This window comes from Diceros bicornis, chromosome 21 (genome assembly GCF_020826845.1).
Source record: "Diceros bicornis minor isolate mBicDic1 chromosome 21, mDicBic1.mat.cur, whole genome shotgun sequence".
NCBI classification, from domain to species: domain Eukaryota; kingdom Metazoa; phylum Chordata; class Mammalia; order Perissodactyla; family Rhinocerotidae; genus Diceros; species Diceros bicornis.
In genome coordinates, this window is record NC_080760.1 from 8,946,557 (window position 1) to 8,967,254 (window position 20,698).

At 38.2% G+C, this 20,698-nt stretch overlaps 1 protein-coding gene across 3 annotated transcripts in view; it reads right to left on the reverse strand.

Moving 5' to 3' along the window:
* The window catches only part of SPIDR (scaffold protein involved in DNA repair), a 472,343-nt gene that overhangs the window by 291,478 nt on the left and 160,167 nt on the right, over positions 1-20,698 (reverse strand). For all 3 annotated transcript variants that reach the window (XM_058564544.1, XM_058564547.1, XM_058564546.1), the window contains exon 8: positions 4,498-4,598. In XM_058564544.1, coding sequence (XP_058420527.1) covers positions 4,498-4,598 — 101 coding nt within the window. The remainder of the gene's footprint in view (positions 1-4,497; positions 4,599-20,698) is intronic.

Sequence of the window (20,698 nt, forward strand, 5' to 3'; positions counted from 1 at the left end):
AAGTTTTATCAAAAGTAAAGGAAAAAATGACACAACTTATTACAAGATATCAAAGGGAAGATCTACAAGCACTTAAAAATAAGAAATTCATCTAAGAGAAAGAAATAAAAAATAAAATCCAAATTCCAAAAATATTCAGACTTCTAAGAGAAAAAATCTGTTGGAGATGGCCACATTCATCTATCAAATTAATGAATTAATTTGGGGCTGTTTTTTTGTTTTCTTTTGTCTTTTATTTATGGTATAAATAAATACTCTCTATCCCCAAATTTAAGAAGGAAAATTATAAGAAACATTCCAAATAAGCTATTTGGTGCTTATGAGCCAAACAAAAGATCATCTCTTACCCCTTCGTTTCAGATACCCAGTCACACTTGTTACTTAGTATTTTTCTATTCCAACTTCCAGAAGATACTCTCTCAACTCTGCACTTGTCAATTTGATCACTTCACTGTAATGAGAAGCTAGGATAACAATATACAGTAGTCCCCTCTTATCCCTGGTTTCCCTTTCCACAGTTTCAGTTACCTGCATCAACCGCTGTCCAAAAATATTAAATGGCAAGTTCCAGAAATAAACAATTCATAAGTTATAAATTGCGTGCCATTCTGAGTAGCATGATGGAATCTTGTGCCATCCAGCTCTGTCCTGCCGGGGACATGAATCACCCCTTTGTCCAGTGGATCCACGCTACCTGCTCGTTAGTCAGTTAGTAGCTGTCTAGGTTATCAGATTGACTGTCGCGGTATCACAGTGCTTGTGTTCAAGTAGCCCTTATTTTACTTAATAAAAGCCCCAAAGCATGAGAGTAGTGATCCTGGCAATTTGGATATACCAAAGAGAAGCCATGAAGTACTTCCTTTAAGTTAAAAGGTGAAAGTTACTGACTTAATCAGGAAAGAAAAAAATTGTATGCAGAGGTTGGCAAGACCTACAGTACCTTTTATTACAGTATATTGTTATAATTGCTTTATTATTAGCTGTTGTTAATCTCTTACTGTGCTTAATTTATAAATTAGACTTTATCATAAGTATGTACATATAGGAAAAAACATAGTATTTACAGGGTTCAGTACTATCTGCAGTTTCAGGCATCCACTGGGGGTCTTGGAACATATCCCCTGTGGATAAGGGGGTACTACTGCATAGTGATTTCTCATATATGTTTATATGAATAATTAGGAAGACAATTTGCAACCTCCCTATCAATTCTAAGATTTTAGAGTATCTGACACACATCCATGATTTACACAGTCTTTGTAATCTTCAACCTTACGTCCTATGCTCCTCAAATTAGTTCTGTCTCAAGAATGCAATACGAAACTACACATTGAAAGACTACTTTTTCCCAAAGAAAAATCACATTTGTATCAATATTTCTAATTTTGCTGATTCCTTAATCCTTTGCCTTCTTAATCCTAACTTCCTCCAGCCTGAACAGATAATCTAACAAAGGCCTATAGAGATTGGTGAATAAGAACATGGACTTGAAAGATGCTTCAAATCTGGGCTTACTCATATATACCATATATTCAACCCTCAATTCCTTATCTGGAAAATAAGGAAAGCAAACTCTATCTTAGAAGATTATTTTGCATACTAAATGACTTAATAGTAGTAAGCCCTCAGCATTGCACCTGGCAGACAGTAAACTTCCAAATATGATACAACAATGATGAGGATAATGTTGAAGCAGGAAAGAGGACAGACACAAGCTATTTTTCCCAATTATTTCTTAGGAATTTATGGTCCAAATTAAAGTTTGTCCAAGTCTTGCTCTCACCTTCAGAATATTTACAATATTTCAAGACTATAAAGTCAACAAAATTCAAGATAGATACCTTCCTGGACACATAGAGTCCAATTTGGAGTGTTTGGCTATTCCTCAACAGTACTATCGAGAGGAAATTCATTAGATAAGTGAAAAAATCATTTCCTTGAGGCAGGACGTGGTACCACTGAAAGAGGATGGCACAGGGAATCAGGAGGCTGGGGCTCTCGCCCTGTTTCTTCCTTTAAATGGCTGAATAATCAGAGTAAGTCACATCCCTCCTCTAGGCCACATACCCTCGATCCCACAATGAGGAGTTCAGACTAGAAGATCTCTAAGAACACTCAAGAATTTACACCCTACCTTTTTGTGAGGGAAAGGAAAAAGGGTGTGGCACGAACACTGATGTGGTATATAAATGGTAGCTCTAATGTTCTGGCCTTTTAAGTGTGCAGTGGCCAGATTCCAGGGAGAAGCTGGGTATCTCAGTCACTGCATTTGCTATCTTCCTCTTGCTGTCCTCCATTCTTCCCAGAATCTTGTCCATCCCACAGCTCACGACCCCACCCCAACCTCTCAATACAAACCTGGTCTCTATCACTAAGAAACAAAAGTTTATATTTAGGGCCGGCCCCGTGGCTTAGCGGTTAAGTGCGCGCGTTCTGCTGCCGGCGGCCTGGGTTCGGATCCCGGGTGCGCACCAACGCACTGCTTCTCCGGCCTGGCCGCGTCCCACATACAGCAACTAGAAGGATGTGCAGCTATGACATACAACTATCTACTGGGGCTTTTGGGGGAAAATAAGAGAAAAAAAGTTTATATTTATATCCAGTCACAAAGAAATCCAAGCTTATCATTCTCTTAAAATTACTTCAAAAGAAGCAAAGCAAAAGCAGAACCGGAAAGAGGAGCAAATTTGAGAATTTAAGAGTAAGGCCATATTTTTCTGGTTCAAGTAGAACAAAAGAAATTTATAATGCATACAACCCCAAATAAACTCAAAATGATGAGTGACACAAAGATGATGAGTGACACAAAGATTAAACAGAAACTATTTAGAGGTGGAGCTGAATAGATTATGGGAGAAAGTGATCACTCCAGATCAACGTCATTCACATTTGAGAGGTTAAGTATGCACATGAAAATATTTATAAATAGGAGAACATGGAAGATCACTAAAAGGCTAAAATGAGATAATATATTGTAAAATCATAAAGGTTCTTGTTGATTTTTATTAAATAAGTCTAAAAAGAAAATGATCATGGCTTAAGCATAGAGTTAGTACAGTGCTATTGATTATATTCCATCTCGCCAGTGATTACTTCAAGGAGGGATGCTTGTCTCAGTCAGACCAATGAAAATCATTTCAAGATTTCTGGTAAAATACCGGAAAAGAAAGCATTCCTTTTATTGGACTTGAAGCCGGGAGTTACCACATGGAGAAGACTTTCCAACCTTTGCAAAACCAATATGCCTGAAACATGAAGTCTTCTCCCTGTGGCTTTCAATTATGAGCACTATTAAATTCTTTTTTTGCGCTTACACCAGTGTATTATAGACTTCCCTGAATAATACAACTAGACAATCTTTATGTATGCCTGGCTTTCTGACTGATCAAATGAGTTGTAAAGATGATTATTTAATATTATAACCCTTGATATGAAAAAAAATGACAAGATACAAAGTAATAAATGTAACAACGGGCTGATCCGTAGACTCCTAGAGCAGGAAAAGTATTCTTGGGTCATATGTATCAGGTTATCCTGATAACATATATGCATATGTCATACTATAATACTCTAATACAAGAATGTGAAAGGGAGAAGACAGTTGCTAAAAGATAGCTGGGAAGGATTTTAAAGGTAACATATGAGACACAAATTAAAGTCTTCCCAAGGAATATGCAATAGTTGAGAACATATTAGTTGAGTGTTCTATCTAGCACTCTAGTTCTTTTTTGCACTCTAACATGTGCAGAAATAACCTGTGAACTATTAAAATGCATATTCCAAGGATCCCCCTGGAGAGATGACTACTAATAATAGATTTGGAATAGACGACCATGCCCACCCACCTCTTCCCCCACTCCAGATGGAGAGACTACCAGGAAGAAACCATGAAAAAGAACATTGTCTCATAAGCGAGGGAATTTTTCTAGGTGTATGAAATATGTTAAATAACAATTTATTAGGAAAAAAGAGTTTTCAGTCACTTACCTGTAGTAGCAACTTTCAAACCACATGTTGCAACTCATTAGAAGGGTCCTACATCAATTTAGTGAGACTAGGTTTATGGTAAAAACAAAAGAGAATGCAGAGCATGACATGCATACTAAAGTTAATGTTGTTTATGAAATGTTTGTTTCAGTGTGTATCAATGTCATGTGTGTATTGCGAGATGATGTAAGATATATTTCTTACTATGAGCCCCAGTCACAAAAGTCTGAAAGCTACTGGCTTAGATATAGCAAGAGAAAGGTCTAATATTGAACCCTCCAAGTCAGATCTTCAAGAATAAGTCTTCTATTGAACTATGAGAAACTCTATGGGGAGGAATCATTAGACCTTATAAGAATAGACTCATCTTTTGGAACAATTTCTGAGACCTATAGGACACCTGGAGGAAAAAAAAGTCATGAAAATAGTAATATCAACTTCATATCTTTTAATGTAAAAATAAACTGGCATATTCTTTACTTACAGTCTCAGCTGAAGTGCAAGCCTTACCTGAAAGTGTCTTTTGGTAAGAAACACACTGATGTCTCCATAAAGAAATAGCAGATCTCTCTCGATTCTGTAGTCCATTTAGTCTTTCTGCTAGCCCGCCTCTGTTTAATCAATTATAACGTATTAAGGTTAGTTAAAAGAAAAACTTCAAAATAGTTGGAACATTTATATTTTATACCCTCCAATAAGAGACAAATAGAGAAAACATGCAAATTTTAACTTATTTGGCATTACATTCTCTTACTAGAGGCCAAATTCTCCTAGGTTGGTAATCTCCTTTTTTAAGATTTCTTGTAAGCTTAGTTTTCTGATTCTTAGAAATATGGGCTACTCTCAGATGAGTCTGACTCCTGTCTATCATTTCTGAGTTTACTTCTTCCATGAACATGTACTGATAGCTTGTCTCCTGTCCTACCCAGCAAACCTCTAGGCGCCAGGGATGTAAGGAATGCAACGAGCCACGCCACTGGGGGCCTCACAACCCGCTTGGCAGACAGGGACTAACAGACAAATGTAAAGTGGGTTCAGAGCTGTAATCAAGAACAAAACCTGCGAACTACTGATATGCAGAACACTCAAATAAGAGGACTTGGGTATGTGCTCATCATTTGAACCACAGAGGTAATTTAGTATTAATCACAAACACACAGCAAGGATACCAACACTATAAAAAAAAAGGAAACTTCTATGTATGGCAGGAAGATGATTCATAACAATGGACATACTGCCACTTCACAAAAGCCCTTATCTCATCTATCTACCCACTGATATATATTATAAATACATATAATACATACATACATATACCTATGATCTCAAGAGAAATCAAGATCAGTTGTTAATCACCATTATGACTACATGCTACGTGATTTATCAATGTATTATCTCACATGATTGTGTACCAGCTCACTGATCATTTTACCACATTATTTCATTTTATTCTAATAATATCCCTTTGAGGTAGAAAAAACAGATATCAATATCCACCTCATAGATGATAAAATCAGAGCTGAGAGAGAGGTTAAGGAAATTCTCCAATATTCCTTAACTAGCCAGATGAGGAAATAGTTGTTGAAATCAGAGAGGATTTAGCACAGTGCCTGGCATTTAGTAAACTTTCAAGAAATGCTAGTCATTGGTCTTACTGATTTTGTTATAATTTTTATTTGCACCCTATGCTTTTTCCACAATGATTGAAAAATCTTATTTTAATACATATTGTATGTATTAGCACTACTACCAACTTTGTTTTCCTACAGGCACGAATGATTTCTGAATGTGTGTGCGTAGTATATATAACAGCAAATGTTTTTATTTTTTTTTAATTTTATTTATTTTTCCCCCAAAGCCCCAGTAGACAGTTGCATGTCATAGCTGCACATCCCTCTAGTTGCTGTATGTGGGACGCGGCCCCAGCACGGCCGGAGAAGCGGCGCGCCAGTGCGCGCCCAGATCGGAACCCAGGCTGCCAGCATCGGAGCGCGAGCACTTAACCGGTAAGCCGTGGGGCCAGCCCAAACAGCAAATGTTTTTAAAAATTTTTCATAACCACAAATATGTTAAAGAATCTCTATTTTACATATATATGTCTACCTCTACTTAATACATATGTAAGCTCTTCTTCATATCATTCCATTCACATGAAGTAACTCATTTATACCCCTCCTCTAAACAACACGATGAAAATAGGTACTATTGTCATCCTCATCTTACAGATGATAAACTGAGGCACTGAGAGGTAAAACACTGAGAGGTTAAACACCTGTGCAAGGTGAGACATCTGATAAGCAGTGCAGCCAGGCAGACTGGCTCCAGTGTTACATAATAAGCACAGCCTCTTATAGTAGTAGTAGTACTCTTCAAGTAGTACTTGAAGTGTACTACTTAAAAAGATAGTCATAATAAACACAAGAAAAAAGCAAAACACTGCATTGTTTGCACAATGATCTAAATAATTATTTGCCAAATATTGCTTTCCAATCCAATGACTTTAGAGAGGAGGAAAAAAAAAAAAGACAAAAGACAATCTGAAAGCAGCATACGGTTAGGTTAAGTCCTAGAATCCCAGAAGTAAACTGTAGGAATTATAGGAGGAAAAGTAAAAAGCAAGAGTAAACGTGAACACAGAACAGTTCTCTACAGGTAGGGGTATCTGGACCCTAAGACAGAATCATTTCCAGCTTCGTTTTAGTCATTAGGAGCTGCAGTGATGCCTCACAGGATACTTCTGCTCCAATATGCCCAGAGAATTCCTGTAGGGAATTCTGATCAGATGCATCAGAACTTAGGAATGGAAAATACCATGACCTCTAATCAACAATCATAATTCTAGTAAAAACCCATCCCACACTAAAAAAAAAAAAGTCATACAGGAGGTTCAGGAAGGCCCTGCTGTATTCACGCAAATTACCTCGTTTTTTTCTTCCAGTTTCATTGAGGTATAATTGACAAATAAAGTTGTAAGATATTTAAAGTGTACATCGTGGTCATTTGATATACGTATACATTGTGAAAGAATTCCCTTCATCTAGTTTATTAACACATTCATCATCTCCCATATTTATCTTTTTTTTGGGGAGTGAGAAAATTTAAGTTCTACACTCTTAGCAAATTTCAATAAACAATATAGTGTTATCAACAATAGCCACCATGTTTTACATTTGATTTTTCGAAATTATTCATTGTATAGATGAAAGTTCATACCCTTTTACAAAAGTCTCCATATACCTGCAACCCCTTGGCAACCACATTTCTATTCTCTGTTTCTATGACTCGGACTTTTTTTTTTGGTTTTTAGATTCCACTTATAAGTGATATCATGCAGTACTTTTCTCTCTCTGTCTAGCTTATTTCATTTAGCATAATACCTTCAAGGTCCATCATTTTGTCACGAATGGTAGAATTTCCTTCTTTCTCATGGCTGAAAAATATTCCATATATATATATATGCCACATCTTCTTTATCTATTCATCCATTGGCTGAGACTTAGGTTGTTTCCATATCTTGGCTATTGTGAATAATGCTGCAATGAACATGGGAGTGCAAATATCTCCTTGATATTGTGTTTTCATTATAACAGATTATAATCTGGATTATATCCTATTGATTGATGTATCACAGTTCTATTTTTAATTTTTTTGAAAACCTCCATATTGTTTCCTCCATATTGTTATTATTAGTGGCTGTGCCAATTTACAATCCCACCAACAGTGCACGTGGTTCTCCTTTTCTCCACATTCTCAGCAACATTTGTTATCTCTTGTCTTTTTGATGATAACAGGTGTGGGGAGACATCCCATTGAGTTTTGACTTGCATTATCCTGATGATTAGTGATGTCAAGCAGTTTTTCATGTACCTGTTGGCCACTTAGATGTGTTCTTTGGAAAACTGTCTATTCAGTTCCTTTGTCCATTTTTAATTGAATCGTTTTTTTGCTATTGAGTTGTATGATTTCATTACGTATTTTGGATATTAACTTCTTATGAGATACATGATTTGCAAATATATTCTCCCATTGAGTAGGTAGCATTTTTCATTTTTATGATAGTTTGCTTTGCTGTGCACAAGTTTTTTAGTTTAATGCAGTCCCACGTGTTTATTTTTGCTTTGTTGCCTTCGCTTTTGGTGTCAAATTCAAAAAATCATTGCCAAGACCAATGTCAAAAAGCTTACCCCCTATGTTCTCATCTAGGAGTTTTATGGTTTCAGGTCTTACATTTAAGTTCTTAACACATTTTGAGTTGATTTTTGTGCATAGTGTAAGATAGGAATCCAGTTTCATTATTTTGCACATGGCTGTCTAGTTTTCCCAACACCATTTATTGAAGAGACAATCCTTTCCCCATTGTATATTCTTGGCTCCTTTGTTGAAAAGTAATTGACCATATATGCACGGTTTTATTTACGGACTCTCTATTATATTCCATTGAAATATGTGTCTGTTTTTATACCAACACCATACTGTTTTGATTACTACTGTTTTGTAATATAGTTTGAAATCCAGAAGTGGGATGCCTCCAGCTTTGTTCTTCTTTCTCAAGATTGCTTTGACTATTCGAGGTTTTTTGTGGTTCCACACAAATTTTAAGATTGTTTGTTCTATTTCTGTGAAAAATGTCATTAGAACTTTGATAGACATTGCATTAAATCTGTAGATTGCTTTGGGTAGTGTGGACATTTAAAAAATATAATTCATCTAATCCATGAGCACAGAATATCTTTTTTAAATTTTTGTCTTCATCAATTTCTTTCATCACTGTCTTATAGTTTTTAGTTGTGCAGGCCTTTCATTTCCTTGGTTAAATTTACTCCTAGGTATTTTATTCTTTTTTATGCAATCGTAAATGGCCCTCTTTTCTTAATTTCTCTTTGGGATAGTTCATGATTAGTTTATAGAAACACAACAGATTTTTGTATATTGAATTTGGATCCTGCAACTTTACTGAACTCCTTAATCAGTTCTAATAATGTTTTTGTGGAGTCTTTAGGGTTTTCTATATATAATATCATGTCATGTGTAAATAGAGACGGCTTTACCTCTTCCTCTGCGATTTGGATGCCTTTTATGTCCTTTTCTTGACTAATTGCTCTGGCTAGGACTTCCAGTACTATGTCGAATGAAAGTGACAGGAGCGGGCATCCTTTGTCTTGTTCCTGATCTTAGAGGAAAAGCTTTCAGCTTTTCACTGTTGAGTATGCTGTCAGCTGTGGGCTTGTCACATGTGGGCTTTTTTATGTTGAAGTACATTCCCTCTACACCCAGGTATTGTTGAAATTTTTTATCATGAATGGATATTGATATTTGTCGAAAGCATTTTCTGTATCTATTGAGATGCTCATATGATTTTGTTCCTTCATTTTGTTCATGTGGTGTATCATGTTGATTGATTTGTGTATACTGAATCATCCCTGGAATCAATCCTAATTGATCATGGAGTACAACCCTTTTAATATACTGCTGAATTTGGTTTGCTAACACTTTATTAAGGATTTTTGTGTCTATGTTCATCAGGGATTTTAGCTTGTAATATTCTTTTCTTGTAAGTGCCCTTGTCTGCTTTTGGTATCGGGGTAATGCTGGCCTCATAAAATGAGTTTGGAAGTGTTACCTCCTCTTCTATATCCTGAAAGAGTTTGAGAAGGATTAGAATTAATTCTTATTTGTTAGGTAGAATTCACTAGTGAAGCCATTTGTTTCTTTGTTGTGAAGTTTTTGATTACTGATTCAATCTCCTTAATAGAAATTGGTCTGTTAGATAGACCAATTTCTATTAAGATAGAATAAGATGTCTATGCCTATGTCTATGTCCATGTCTATGTCTTTCTATCTTTTTAGTAAGATAGAATAGATATTCTATTTCTTCCTGATTCAGTCTTGGCAGGTTTTATGTTTCTAGGATTTATCCATTTATTCCAGGTTGTCCAATTTGTTGGTGTATAATCGTTCATAGTATTCTCTTATGATCTTTTATATTTGCAGGGTATCAGTTGTAATGACTCCTCTTTCATATCTAACTTAATTTACTTGAGCCTTCACGCTTTTTTTCTTGGTATATCTAGCTAAAATTTTGAGTGTTTTGTTTATCTTTCCAAAAAACCAGCTCTTCGTTTCATTGATCTTTCCTATTATCTTTTTACTTTGCATATTATATATTTCCACTCTGATATTTATTAATTCCTTCCTTTTACTAACTTTGGGCTTAGTTTGTTCTTCTTTGTATGATGCTTTGAGGCATAAAGTTACTGTTACTGTTTATTGTTATTATTGTTAAGTTATTGTTTGAGATCTTTTTTCTTAATGTAGTAATTTATCTCTATGAACTTTCCTCTTAGAACTGCTTTTGCTGCATCCCATTAGTTTGGGTATGTTGTATTTCCATTTTCATTTATCTCAAGATATTTTTGGTTTCTTCTTTGACTCATTGGTTATTCAGAAGCATGTTTTTTAATCTCCACATATTTGTGAATTTTCCAGTTTTCTTCCTGTAATTGATTTCTAGTTTCAAACCATTATGATCAGAAAAGATGGTTGATATGATTTCAATCTTCTTAAATTTAGCAAGAGTTCTCTCATGGCCTAACATATGATCTATCCTGAGGAATGTTCCATGTGCTTTTGAGAAGAACGTGTATACTGCTCTGTTGGCATGGGATGTCCTCTAAATGTCTGTTTAGTCCATTTGATGCAATGTGTCTAAGTCCAATGTTTCCTCATCTGTTTTCTGTCTGGATCATCTATCCATTGTTGAAAGTGGGGTATTGAAGTCCTACTATTATTGTATTTCTGTCTATCTCCCTTCAGGTCTATTAAATTTGTTTTATATATTTAGGTGCTCTTGTGCTGGGTGCATAAATGTTCACAATTGCTATATCCTCATGATAAATTGATTCCTTTATCATTATAGAATGACCTTCTTAGTCTCTTGTTACGCTTTTAGGCCAAAGTCTGTTTTGTCTGATATAAGTATAGCTACTCCTGCTTTACTTGGTTTTTATTTTCATAGAATATCTTTTTCCATCCCTTCACTTTCAGTCTGTGTCCTTAAAGCTGAAGTGAGTCTCTTATAGGCAGCATATAGCTGGGTTTTATTTTATCCTTTCAGCCAATCTATGTCTTTTGACTGGAAAATTTAATCCATTTACAATTGAAAGTAATTATTGATAGATACAGACTTACTGTTGCCATTTTGTTAATTGTTTTCTGGCTTTTTGTATATGTTTGCTTCTTCTCTTTGTCTCTTCCATTATAATTTGGTGATTTTCTATAGTGGTATGTTTTGATTTTTTTTGTCTTTTTTGTATCTAGTATAGGTTTTTGCTTTGTGGTTATTATGCAGCCTCTATAAAACAGCTTATATTGATAACAGTTTATTTTAAGCTGATAACTTAAGTTTGAATGCGTACTAGAGCTCTATACATTTACTTTCCCCCAACTGTTATTTTGTTTTTGATGTCACAATTTACATATTTTTATCTTGTTTATACATTAATAAATTATTGTAGTTACAGTTATTTTTAATACTTTTGTCCTTTAATCTTCATACTATAAGTGATTTATCCACCACCATTGCATCATTACAGTATTCTGAATTTAACTGTATATTTACATTTCTAATAAGATTTATACTTTCAAGTTTTCCTGTTACTAATTAGTGTTCTTTCATTTCAGCTTGAAGTCCCTTTAACATTTCCTATAAGGCTAGGCTACTGTTTATGAACTCCTTCAGCTTTTGCATGTCTGTGAAACTCTTTAACTCTCTTTCAATTCTGAAGGACAACATTGCTGAGTAGAGTATTCTTGGTTGGCAGGTTTTTGTCTTTCAGCACATTGAATATATCAGGCCACTCCCTTCTTACCTGTCAAGTTTCTGCTAAAAATCCACTAACAGTCTTATGGGGGTTCCCTTGTACCAACTGATTTTCTTTCTTTTTTTTATTGCAGTAACACTGGTTTATAACATTATATAAATTTGAGGTGTACATCATTATATTTCGATTCCTGTATAGATTACAGCATGTTCACCACCAAAAGACTAATCCCAATACATCACCAGACACATGTCCCTAATCAGCCCTTTCGCCTTCCTCCCTCCCCACTTCTCCTCTGGTAACCACAATCCAATCTCTGTCTGTATGTGATTGTTTGTTGTTGTTTTTATCTTCTACTTATGAGTGAGATCATATGGTATTTGACTTTCTCCCTCTGACTTATTTCACTTAGCATAATACCCTCAAGGTCCACCCATGTTGTCACAAATGGCTGGGTTTCATTGTTTCCTATGGCTGAGCAGTATTCCACTGTGCATATACACCACATCTTTATCCATTTGTCCTTTGATGGACACCTAGGTAGCTTCCAAGCCTTGGCTATTGTGAATGATGTTGCAATGAACATTAGGGATGCATGTATCCTTACGCGTTTGTGTTTTCATATTCTCTGGATAAATACCAAGCAGTGGAATTTCTTTGGATAAATACCCAGCAGTGGAATAGCTGCATCACATGGTAGTTCTATTCTTAATTTTTTGAGGAATCTCCATACTGTTTTCCATAGAGGCTGCACCAGTTTGCACTCCCACCATCAGTGTGGGAGAGTTCCCTTCTCTCCACATCCTCTCCAACACTTCTTTCCTGTGTTGTTAATCATAGCCATTCTGACGGGCATGAGGTGATATCTCATTGTAGTTTTGATTTGCATTTCCCTGATAATTAATGGTGTTGAACATCTTTTCACGTGCCTGTTCGCCACCTGTATATCTTCTTTGGAGACATGTCTGTTCAGAATTTTTGCCCATTTTTTAATTGGGTTGTTAGTTCTTTTGTTGTTGAGATGTATGAGTTCTTTATATATTTTGGAGATTAACCCCTTATCACATATATGGTTTGCAAATATCTTCTCCCAATTGTTAGGCTGTCTTTTTGTTTTGTGGATGGTTTCCTTTGCTGAGCAGAAGCTTTTTAGTTTGATGTAGTCCCATTTGTTTATTTTTGCTATTGTTTCCCTTGCCCGGTCAGACACAGTACTTGAAAGTATGTTGCTAACACTGATGTCGAAGAGCGTACTGTCTATGTTTTCTTCCAGAATTTTCATGGTTTCAAGTCTTACATTCAAGTCTTTAATCCATTTTGAGTTAATTTTTGAGTATGGTGTAAGATAATGGTCTACTTTCATTCTTTTGCACGTGGTTGTCCAGTTTTCCCAACATCATTTATTGAAGAGACTTGCCTTTCTCCATTGTATGTTCTTGGCTCCCTTGTCGAAAATTAGCTGTCCATAGATGTGTGGGTTTATTTCTGGGCTCTCGATTCTATTCCATTGATCTGTGTGTCTGTTTTTGTGCCAGTACCATGCTGTTGTGGTTACTATAGCTTTGGAGTATATTTTGAAATCAGGGAGTGTGATACCTCTAGCTTTGTTCTTTTTTCTCAGGATTGCTTTGGCTATTCAGGGTCTTTTGTTGTTCCATATAAATTCTAGGATTCTTTGTGCTATTTCTGTGAAAAATGTTGTTGGAACTTTGATAGGGATTGCACTGAATCTACAGATTGCTTTAGGAAGTATGGACACTTTAATAATGTTAATTCTTCCAATATCTTTCCATTTCTGTGTGTCTTCTTCAATTTCTTTCAACAATATCTTATAGTTTTCAGTGTACAGATCTTTTACCTCTTTGGGTAAGTTTATTCCTGGGTATTTTATTCTTTTTGTTACAACTGTAAATGCAATTGTATTCTTAATTTCTCTTTCTGCCACTTTGTTGTTAGTGTATAGAAATGCAACTTATTTTTCTATGTTGATCTTGTATCCTGCAACTTTACCATATACATTTATTATTTCTAAAAGTTTTTTGATGAGGGCCGGCCCCATGGCGTAGCGGTTAAGTGCGCGCACTCAGCTGCTGGCAGCCCAGGTTTGGATCCGGGCGCACACCGATGCACCACTTGGTTGGGCCATGCTGTGGCAGCATCCCACATAAAGTGGAGGAAGATAGGCACAGATGTCAGCTCAGGGCCAGTCTTCCTCAGCAAAAAGAGGAGGATTGGCATGAATGTTAGCTCAGGGCTGATCTTCCTCACAAAATAATAAAAAATAAAATTTTTTTGGTGGATTCTTTAGGGTTTTCTATATATAAAATCATTTCATCTGAAAATAGTGAAAGTTTCACTTCTTCCTTGCCAATTTGGATTCCTTTTATTTCTTTTTCTTCCCTGACTGCTTTGGCTAGGACTTCCAATACTATATTAAATAGGACTGGTGAAAATGGGCACCCGTGTCTGGTACTAACTGATTTTCTATTGCTGCTTTAAAGATTCTCTTCTTTAACTTTTTTTCTTTTCCTCAGAGTCTTCTGAGGAAGACTCACCCTGAGATAACATCTGTGGTCATCTTACTTTATGTGAGTCGCCATCACAACAAGGCTGATGAGTGGTGTAGGTCCACACACCCAGGATCCGAACCTGTGAACCTGGACCACCGAAGTGGAGTGTGCTGAACTTAACCACTACACCATGGGGCTGACCCCTCTTCTTTAACTTTTAATAATTTAAATTATGTGTCTTGATGTGGGTCTCTTAGAATCATCTTATTTGGAACTTTCTGGACTTTGTGGATCTAATTGTGTGTTTCTTTTCCCAGATTAGAGAAGTTTTCAGCCATTATTCCTTTGAATAAGCTTTCTGCCCCTTTCTTTCTCTCTTCTCCTTCTGGGACCCACATAATGCAAATATTGGTCCACTTGATGGTGTCCTATAAGTATCTTAAAGTAACTTTAGTCTTTTTCATTCCTTTTCCTTTTGGCTCCTCTGTGTGGATGAATTCCAATGCCTTGTCTTTGAGTTTGCTGATCCTTTCTTCCACTTGATCTAGTCTGCTATTAAACCACTCTATGGAATTTTTTAGTGCAGTTATTGTATTCTTTACAGATATGTGATTTCTGTTTGGTACTCTCTTATATTTTCTATCTCTTAAAATTCTCACTTTGTTCACGCATTGTTGTCCTGACCTTGGTGAACATTTTTATGACTATTATTTTGAACGCTTTATCAGGCAATCACTTATTTCTGTTTCATTAAGGTCTGTTTCCGGATTTTTTTCTTGTTCTTTTTTTTGAACATATATTTTGTTTCTTCATTTTCCTCGACTCTGTGTTGGTTTCCGTGCGTTAGGTAATACAGCCACGTCTCCCAATCTTTATGGATTGGAAACGTAGGTCTTGTGTAGATGAATCTTACTGTTCAGCCTGGCCTGAACTCTTGGTTGTCTCTCAAACCTTCGTGAATGTCCAATTCGTCTTCTTTGTGCTTAATGGCTCCCAGTAGTTGAGGGCGTGCCAAGAGCTTTCAGTGTCCCAAAGGGTAGGATCTCAGTCAGCACATCGATGCAGGCTGATTGGAAGCTGGACCCTTGGTCAGCAGCTTTTAAAGTATGGAAGTAGACCACTTTCAGGGAAAGACTGGGAGCTGGGTGTTTTCCTCTGCTCCCTCTGTGCCGAGTCCCCAAGGGATAGCCAGTTAAGAACTGCTTCTTTGTTTGCTACAGTCCTGTGGACCCACAAAGGTAAGCCCCACTGGCCATCAGAGCTAGGTGATCAAGATATGTGTCCTCTGGGCCTCAGCTGCAAAAGCTGGGGTGCCAGATATGTGCACAAGCTCCTTACTAGGAGACACCAGAGACCTAGAATAAGGCAGAGAGAGAGCACAAAGATGTCAACTGCTGGTCTCCCTAATCTCTGGGGAGGATGGCAGTCAGCCCCTAGATGTGAGCTAAATTAGAAACCTAACCCTCAGGCAGCAGCTTTTAAAGTTTGCAAATAGGCCTCTTTCGGAGAAAGACTGGGCGATGGGTGGTTTTGTCTACTCCTTCTGTGCTAAGCCCTGCAAGGATAGCCACAGGGAATCCTAGTGAGCCCTTAAAAACTATATCTTTCTTTGCTACAGTCTTGTCGGTCTTATGGACACAAGCCCCACTGGCTTTCAGAGCTAGGTGTTTTGGGGGCTCATCCTGCTGGTGGAAGTCTTAAAAGTTGGGGTCCTAGATGTTGGGTCCAAAGCCTCTGATGCTCATGGAGAAGCTGGGAGTTGTGAGTTCCCTAATTATTGTATGTCACTGTGCCAAGGGTTAGATTTACGGCAAGAGTATGTCTCACCCTTCCCTACCTGTTTCAAAGTGGGTATTTTCTCGTTCACCCAGTGTATAGGAATCACCCAGTTTCTAGATTTCTTTCGGAGGAAACTGCTCCATGTGTAGCTATTGATTCAGTGAGTCCACGGGAGAAAGGCAATTCCGGAGCTTCCTATGTTGCCATCTTCGACCAGAACCTCCAAATGAACCCTTTTCAATACTCCCTACTTTGTCTGGGAGTAGACAAAACCACCCATCTCCCAGTCTTTCTCCGAAAGAGGCCTATTTGCAAACTTTAAGTTATTCAGAGATAAAACTTAAAACACCAATGTACGTAAAAATAATGATGAACTCACTAAGCAAGTTAAGATAGTCTAAGTTTTTTTATATAAAATAAACAGATTGGTAACCTATCTGAAAAGATTATTGGCATCAATTCAACAGGGCTAAACATTTCTATAAAATCTATAGGAAATGAAAAAGAATAAAGATTCAAAAATATTCCAACTCATTTCCAGATTAAAAAACTCATTAAAATATTTTTAATAAGCTATACAACTAGGTAAAAAAAAATAATTTAAATGAATGTAGTACAGTATTTTCAAGTTTTGCTTCCTGTCAGATATAATAGACACTGTGAAAAATAACTTGATCATAAGACTGGGGAGATATTGTCACCGACTAGGTGCCCTGAGGAACTCAAGGGTGGGTTTGGAAGCATTTAACTGTTTTTCCAAATTGTTTTTTCCCTTTTTGTTAAGGAGATGCAGCCACCAACCATTCAACCTGACCACGCCTTACCACAAGAGCTACGCCCATGACCTTTGCCTTATTTTTAACGCTAAGATCTCTCTAGCAGGAGCTTAGGCCTCGTTATGGTAACCTGCAGTGTATGCAGAAGCATGTTTTCCAACTGAGCCTGTGCAAGCGAACACCCACCTCTGCCTTTTGAATATTCATTCCCCATCCGAAATAAAAGGTCCCTGCTTTCCTTTGTTTGGGGACGCCAGGACTTTGGAAACAATTCCTCATGGTTTCCTATTTGCTGCAAATACACTTTATCTTGTGAGACAACTTCCACTGTGTAGAGTCTTATTTAACTCACCAGGAGGTGAGCCCACTTGGTTCGGTAACAATATGGCTTTATTATTGACAACATACTTAAATATCAAAACAATTTTGCATTGACTTTTATTAGTTATGCCTTAGCGCCATGAATCAAGAAAACTAAAAATAAAAATGAAAGAAAGCCCAAAAAGATTGAGTGAGTAACATTTTCCTGTGGGGCAAACCAGAAGGAAAGGGCAAACCAGAAGGGAAGGGCCAACATTCTCCACCCTTGAAATGCCAACAACTACTTAACTTGAGCCTTGCTAGCCAGCCCTTATCAGGTAACAACAACAAAAATATCTTTTAATCACTACTCTGTTCACGTGTGATCATGGAAATCTATGATTTACACCTGCTTTTTTCCTTCGCACCAGTTTATGTCTCAAGGCCCTCTGTGGTCCTTCTGTGACAAAAGGTGGTGACCTTTCACTGTGAGGATTCTCAGGACGTCTGTATTCTCAGCATTTTCATCAGAGTTCACTTCAGCAGATCAAATACTTAATGCAAAACTGTTTCTTCGCTTATTATTAGACAACTAGCTAAGAGATTTTCTTAACTCTCTAAAAGCATGATGCTCTAGTGCCTTCATACAAAACAGCCTAGGAGCCAAAACACGTTACCTTTTTCCCTGCTTCAGGAGGAGGTGAGCAAACTGCCATCATGGCAATCATGGGCCTTTCTAGTCAGTTCAGTAAAGCCGGCTCCTACCATCAACAGAAAGGCTTCCAGTTTGAATGCCTGAGACTGATACCTTAATCACACCAACCTCATTTTTAATATTTAACAAAGAAACTTTAAAGGAATGACCACCAAACAATCACTTAGTTATCACTTAGAAATCACAAAAAGAAAACAATGATTTGCATATTGCTGGAGTTGCTTCCATCATCAGCAAAACCCCTGTGTCCTCAACTTCTCTGAGTGTTCCCTCTACCTTCCTGATTTTCCCCTGAGGGCTCCCTGGCAGTGATCTTAAACAGCCGCTGTCTTCTCTCCCCTCCCACCCACCTAAAGGGCATGGAGGACCAGGAAAGGACAGTCTTGCTCTTCATGAGCAAGAGGTGTAAGAGGCTTCCAGACCATCTTACACCCCACCCCCTATACTCCCCCTGCGATGCATGGGGGGAGAGGATATAGCCCGTTCCCATCCTGGAGCAGGCACCTCCACTGTCCCAGCCGCCCCGTGGAGGCCTTATATTCTGGCTTCTGGCCACCATTCTGTTGATTTCAGCGCCTGCAAAGATTCCGATACCTCAATCTCTCTATCCTCTGAAGTCCTCTCCTCCAAGATTGTGTCCTCCACCTCCCCTCAGCCACTCATCTCCCATGGTCTTTCTCTAAATCTTGAAGTAACAAACTGTCTCCCTCCATTAATTCAATTCTGAGCACCCATCATTCTTACCTGTCCAGCTCATTATCTCTAGTATCATGACTCTGAAAGCGTTTGACCACCCTCTCCCCAATCCACAATCGGTTGGTTCTACCCCATCTCTTTGTACTCCACACTCTGCATGTTCTCATTCCGACCTTACCCAGTCCAAATTTCATGGTCCAATATTAGAATAACTCTCTCGGAACTTTTATCGACTGCTTTCATTGTACTCACTGGACAATCCAACACTCTGCCTGTGCCACATTTGCAACCCCACAGTTCAATCTATGCTGACTGGTCAGTGTCAAACTCAATTCATGATGACAACTCCCAACAGGACCTCCTTATCCTACCAAATTATCCTAGTGTATTTCCCTAGTCCATTCATTCCCCCACTAAATGACTACTCTCTCTCCTTATTCTTCCAATGCCATCTCCTTGTCCTTACTCTCTGCTGATGAAGATACTTCCCATTTCACCAAGAAAATAGAAGTAATCAGAAAGAATTTGCAGGAGTTGCCACTGCCACATATATCTACCTCCACCTGAGAAGACTCTGCCCTCCAACCTGTCCGTAGATGGACAGTCTGTGCTCCTGACCAGGTTCACCTCAGCACCTGCATAGACTCTGCCCTCCCACCTGTCCATTCATGGACCGTCTGTGCTCCTGACCCAGCACACCCCTCCATTTGTACACTCCTTTTGCCAAGTCAGACACAACTCCAGAAGTTATCCTCTCTTTCCCCTGCTGAGGACCTTTCCCACCAATATACAAAATATGCTATAATTCCCACCTGTAAAAAAGAAATCTCAATCCTCACATTCCTTTCAATTAACAACCCTCTACACCCCTTAAAGCAAAACTCCACCAAACAATTCTCTGTTAATGCTGTCTTCAGTTTCTCTCCTTCCATTCGCTCTTAAACCCACAGTAGTCTGGCTTTGCCTGACTGACACTGGCCTGATATCAATTCCCCGACATTAAACCCAACATATATGGGGTTAAACTCAAAACCACTCATCCCCTTTCCCTGCTTCTCTAAGTTACATTCATATGTAAATATTGGTTTTTTAAACCTTTGTATCCTTGAACTTCACAAGGCAGATAGAAGTTACAAATTGTTAAAAGCCCAGGTGGCCTCATGCTGGGCTCACAGTCAAGTTTTGGCTAATTACCAGTTCTTGAGGTTTGTTAGAGGGAAACTGATACCCAGAGAATATCAAGAAGCTGAAGCTTCCCAGACTCCAACTCCTTAGCTTCCTGGCACCAGAATCCACCCTCCACACGGAGGCAAACAACCAAGGACACCCACCTGCGGATTCCCTTATCCCGCCAGCCCCTTTCCTGCAAGCAGCCTCACAAGGCCAAATGCAGGCTGGTGGGAAAGCGCCAACCAGCAAGGCCACAGGCTCCCCTTCCCTACAGACAGCTGCATTCCTCGTGATTGATACCGGCTCAATACAAGGTTGACATAAGGGAAGCCATATTGTGATTTGGAATGGCCTCTGACTAATGCTGGACTTATGGCCCCTCCCACCTGCTATAAATTGATAACTTTGTTCTTTTGAGTTCCTTAGGAATGTGATGACCCTCAGGCAGAGAGTCTATGCTGACAGCCATCATCAATGACAACTGAAAGATCCAAGTAGAGGGCGTCGCTTCAGTCTCTGATGCATATCAAGTAAAACAAAGGACTGCCAGGAACTAAGACCAGACGGATGCCCCCACCCTGAGACCAGATGCCTCCACCCAGTAATCAGATGGATGCCCTCACCCTGGGACCAGATGCCTCCCCCACTTGGAGACTAGGCCTCTATATAACTGGCCTGTGGTCTTTGTTCTGTAAGATGGTTCTTTGAGACATTGGTCGGCCATCTTCCCTCTTATTAGCAAGCTGTAATAAATTACCCTTTCTTTTCCACCATCTTGCCTCTTGATGATTGGCTTTTGTCTCGCAGTAAGCAGACCATGCCCTTTGTGCAGTAACACAACCTTTAAAATCCCTTGTCTCCCATCTTTCAGGGAGATGAGATGAATCTGAGGGCTCACCTTGTCTCCCAGCTGATGTCACCCAAAATAAAGACCCTTTCCTTGCC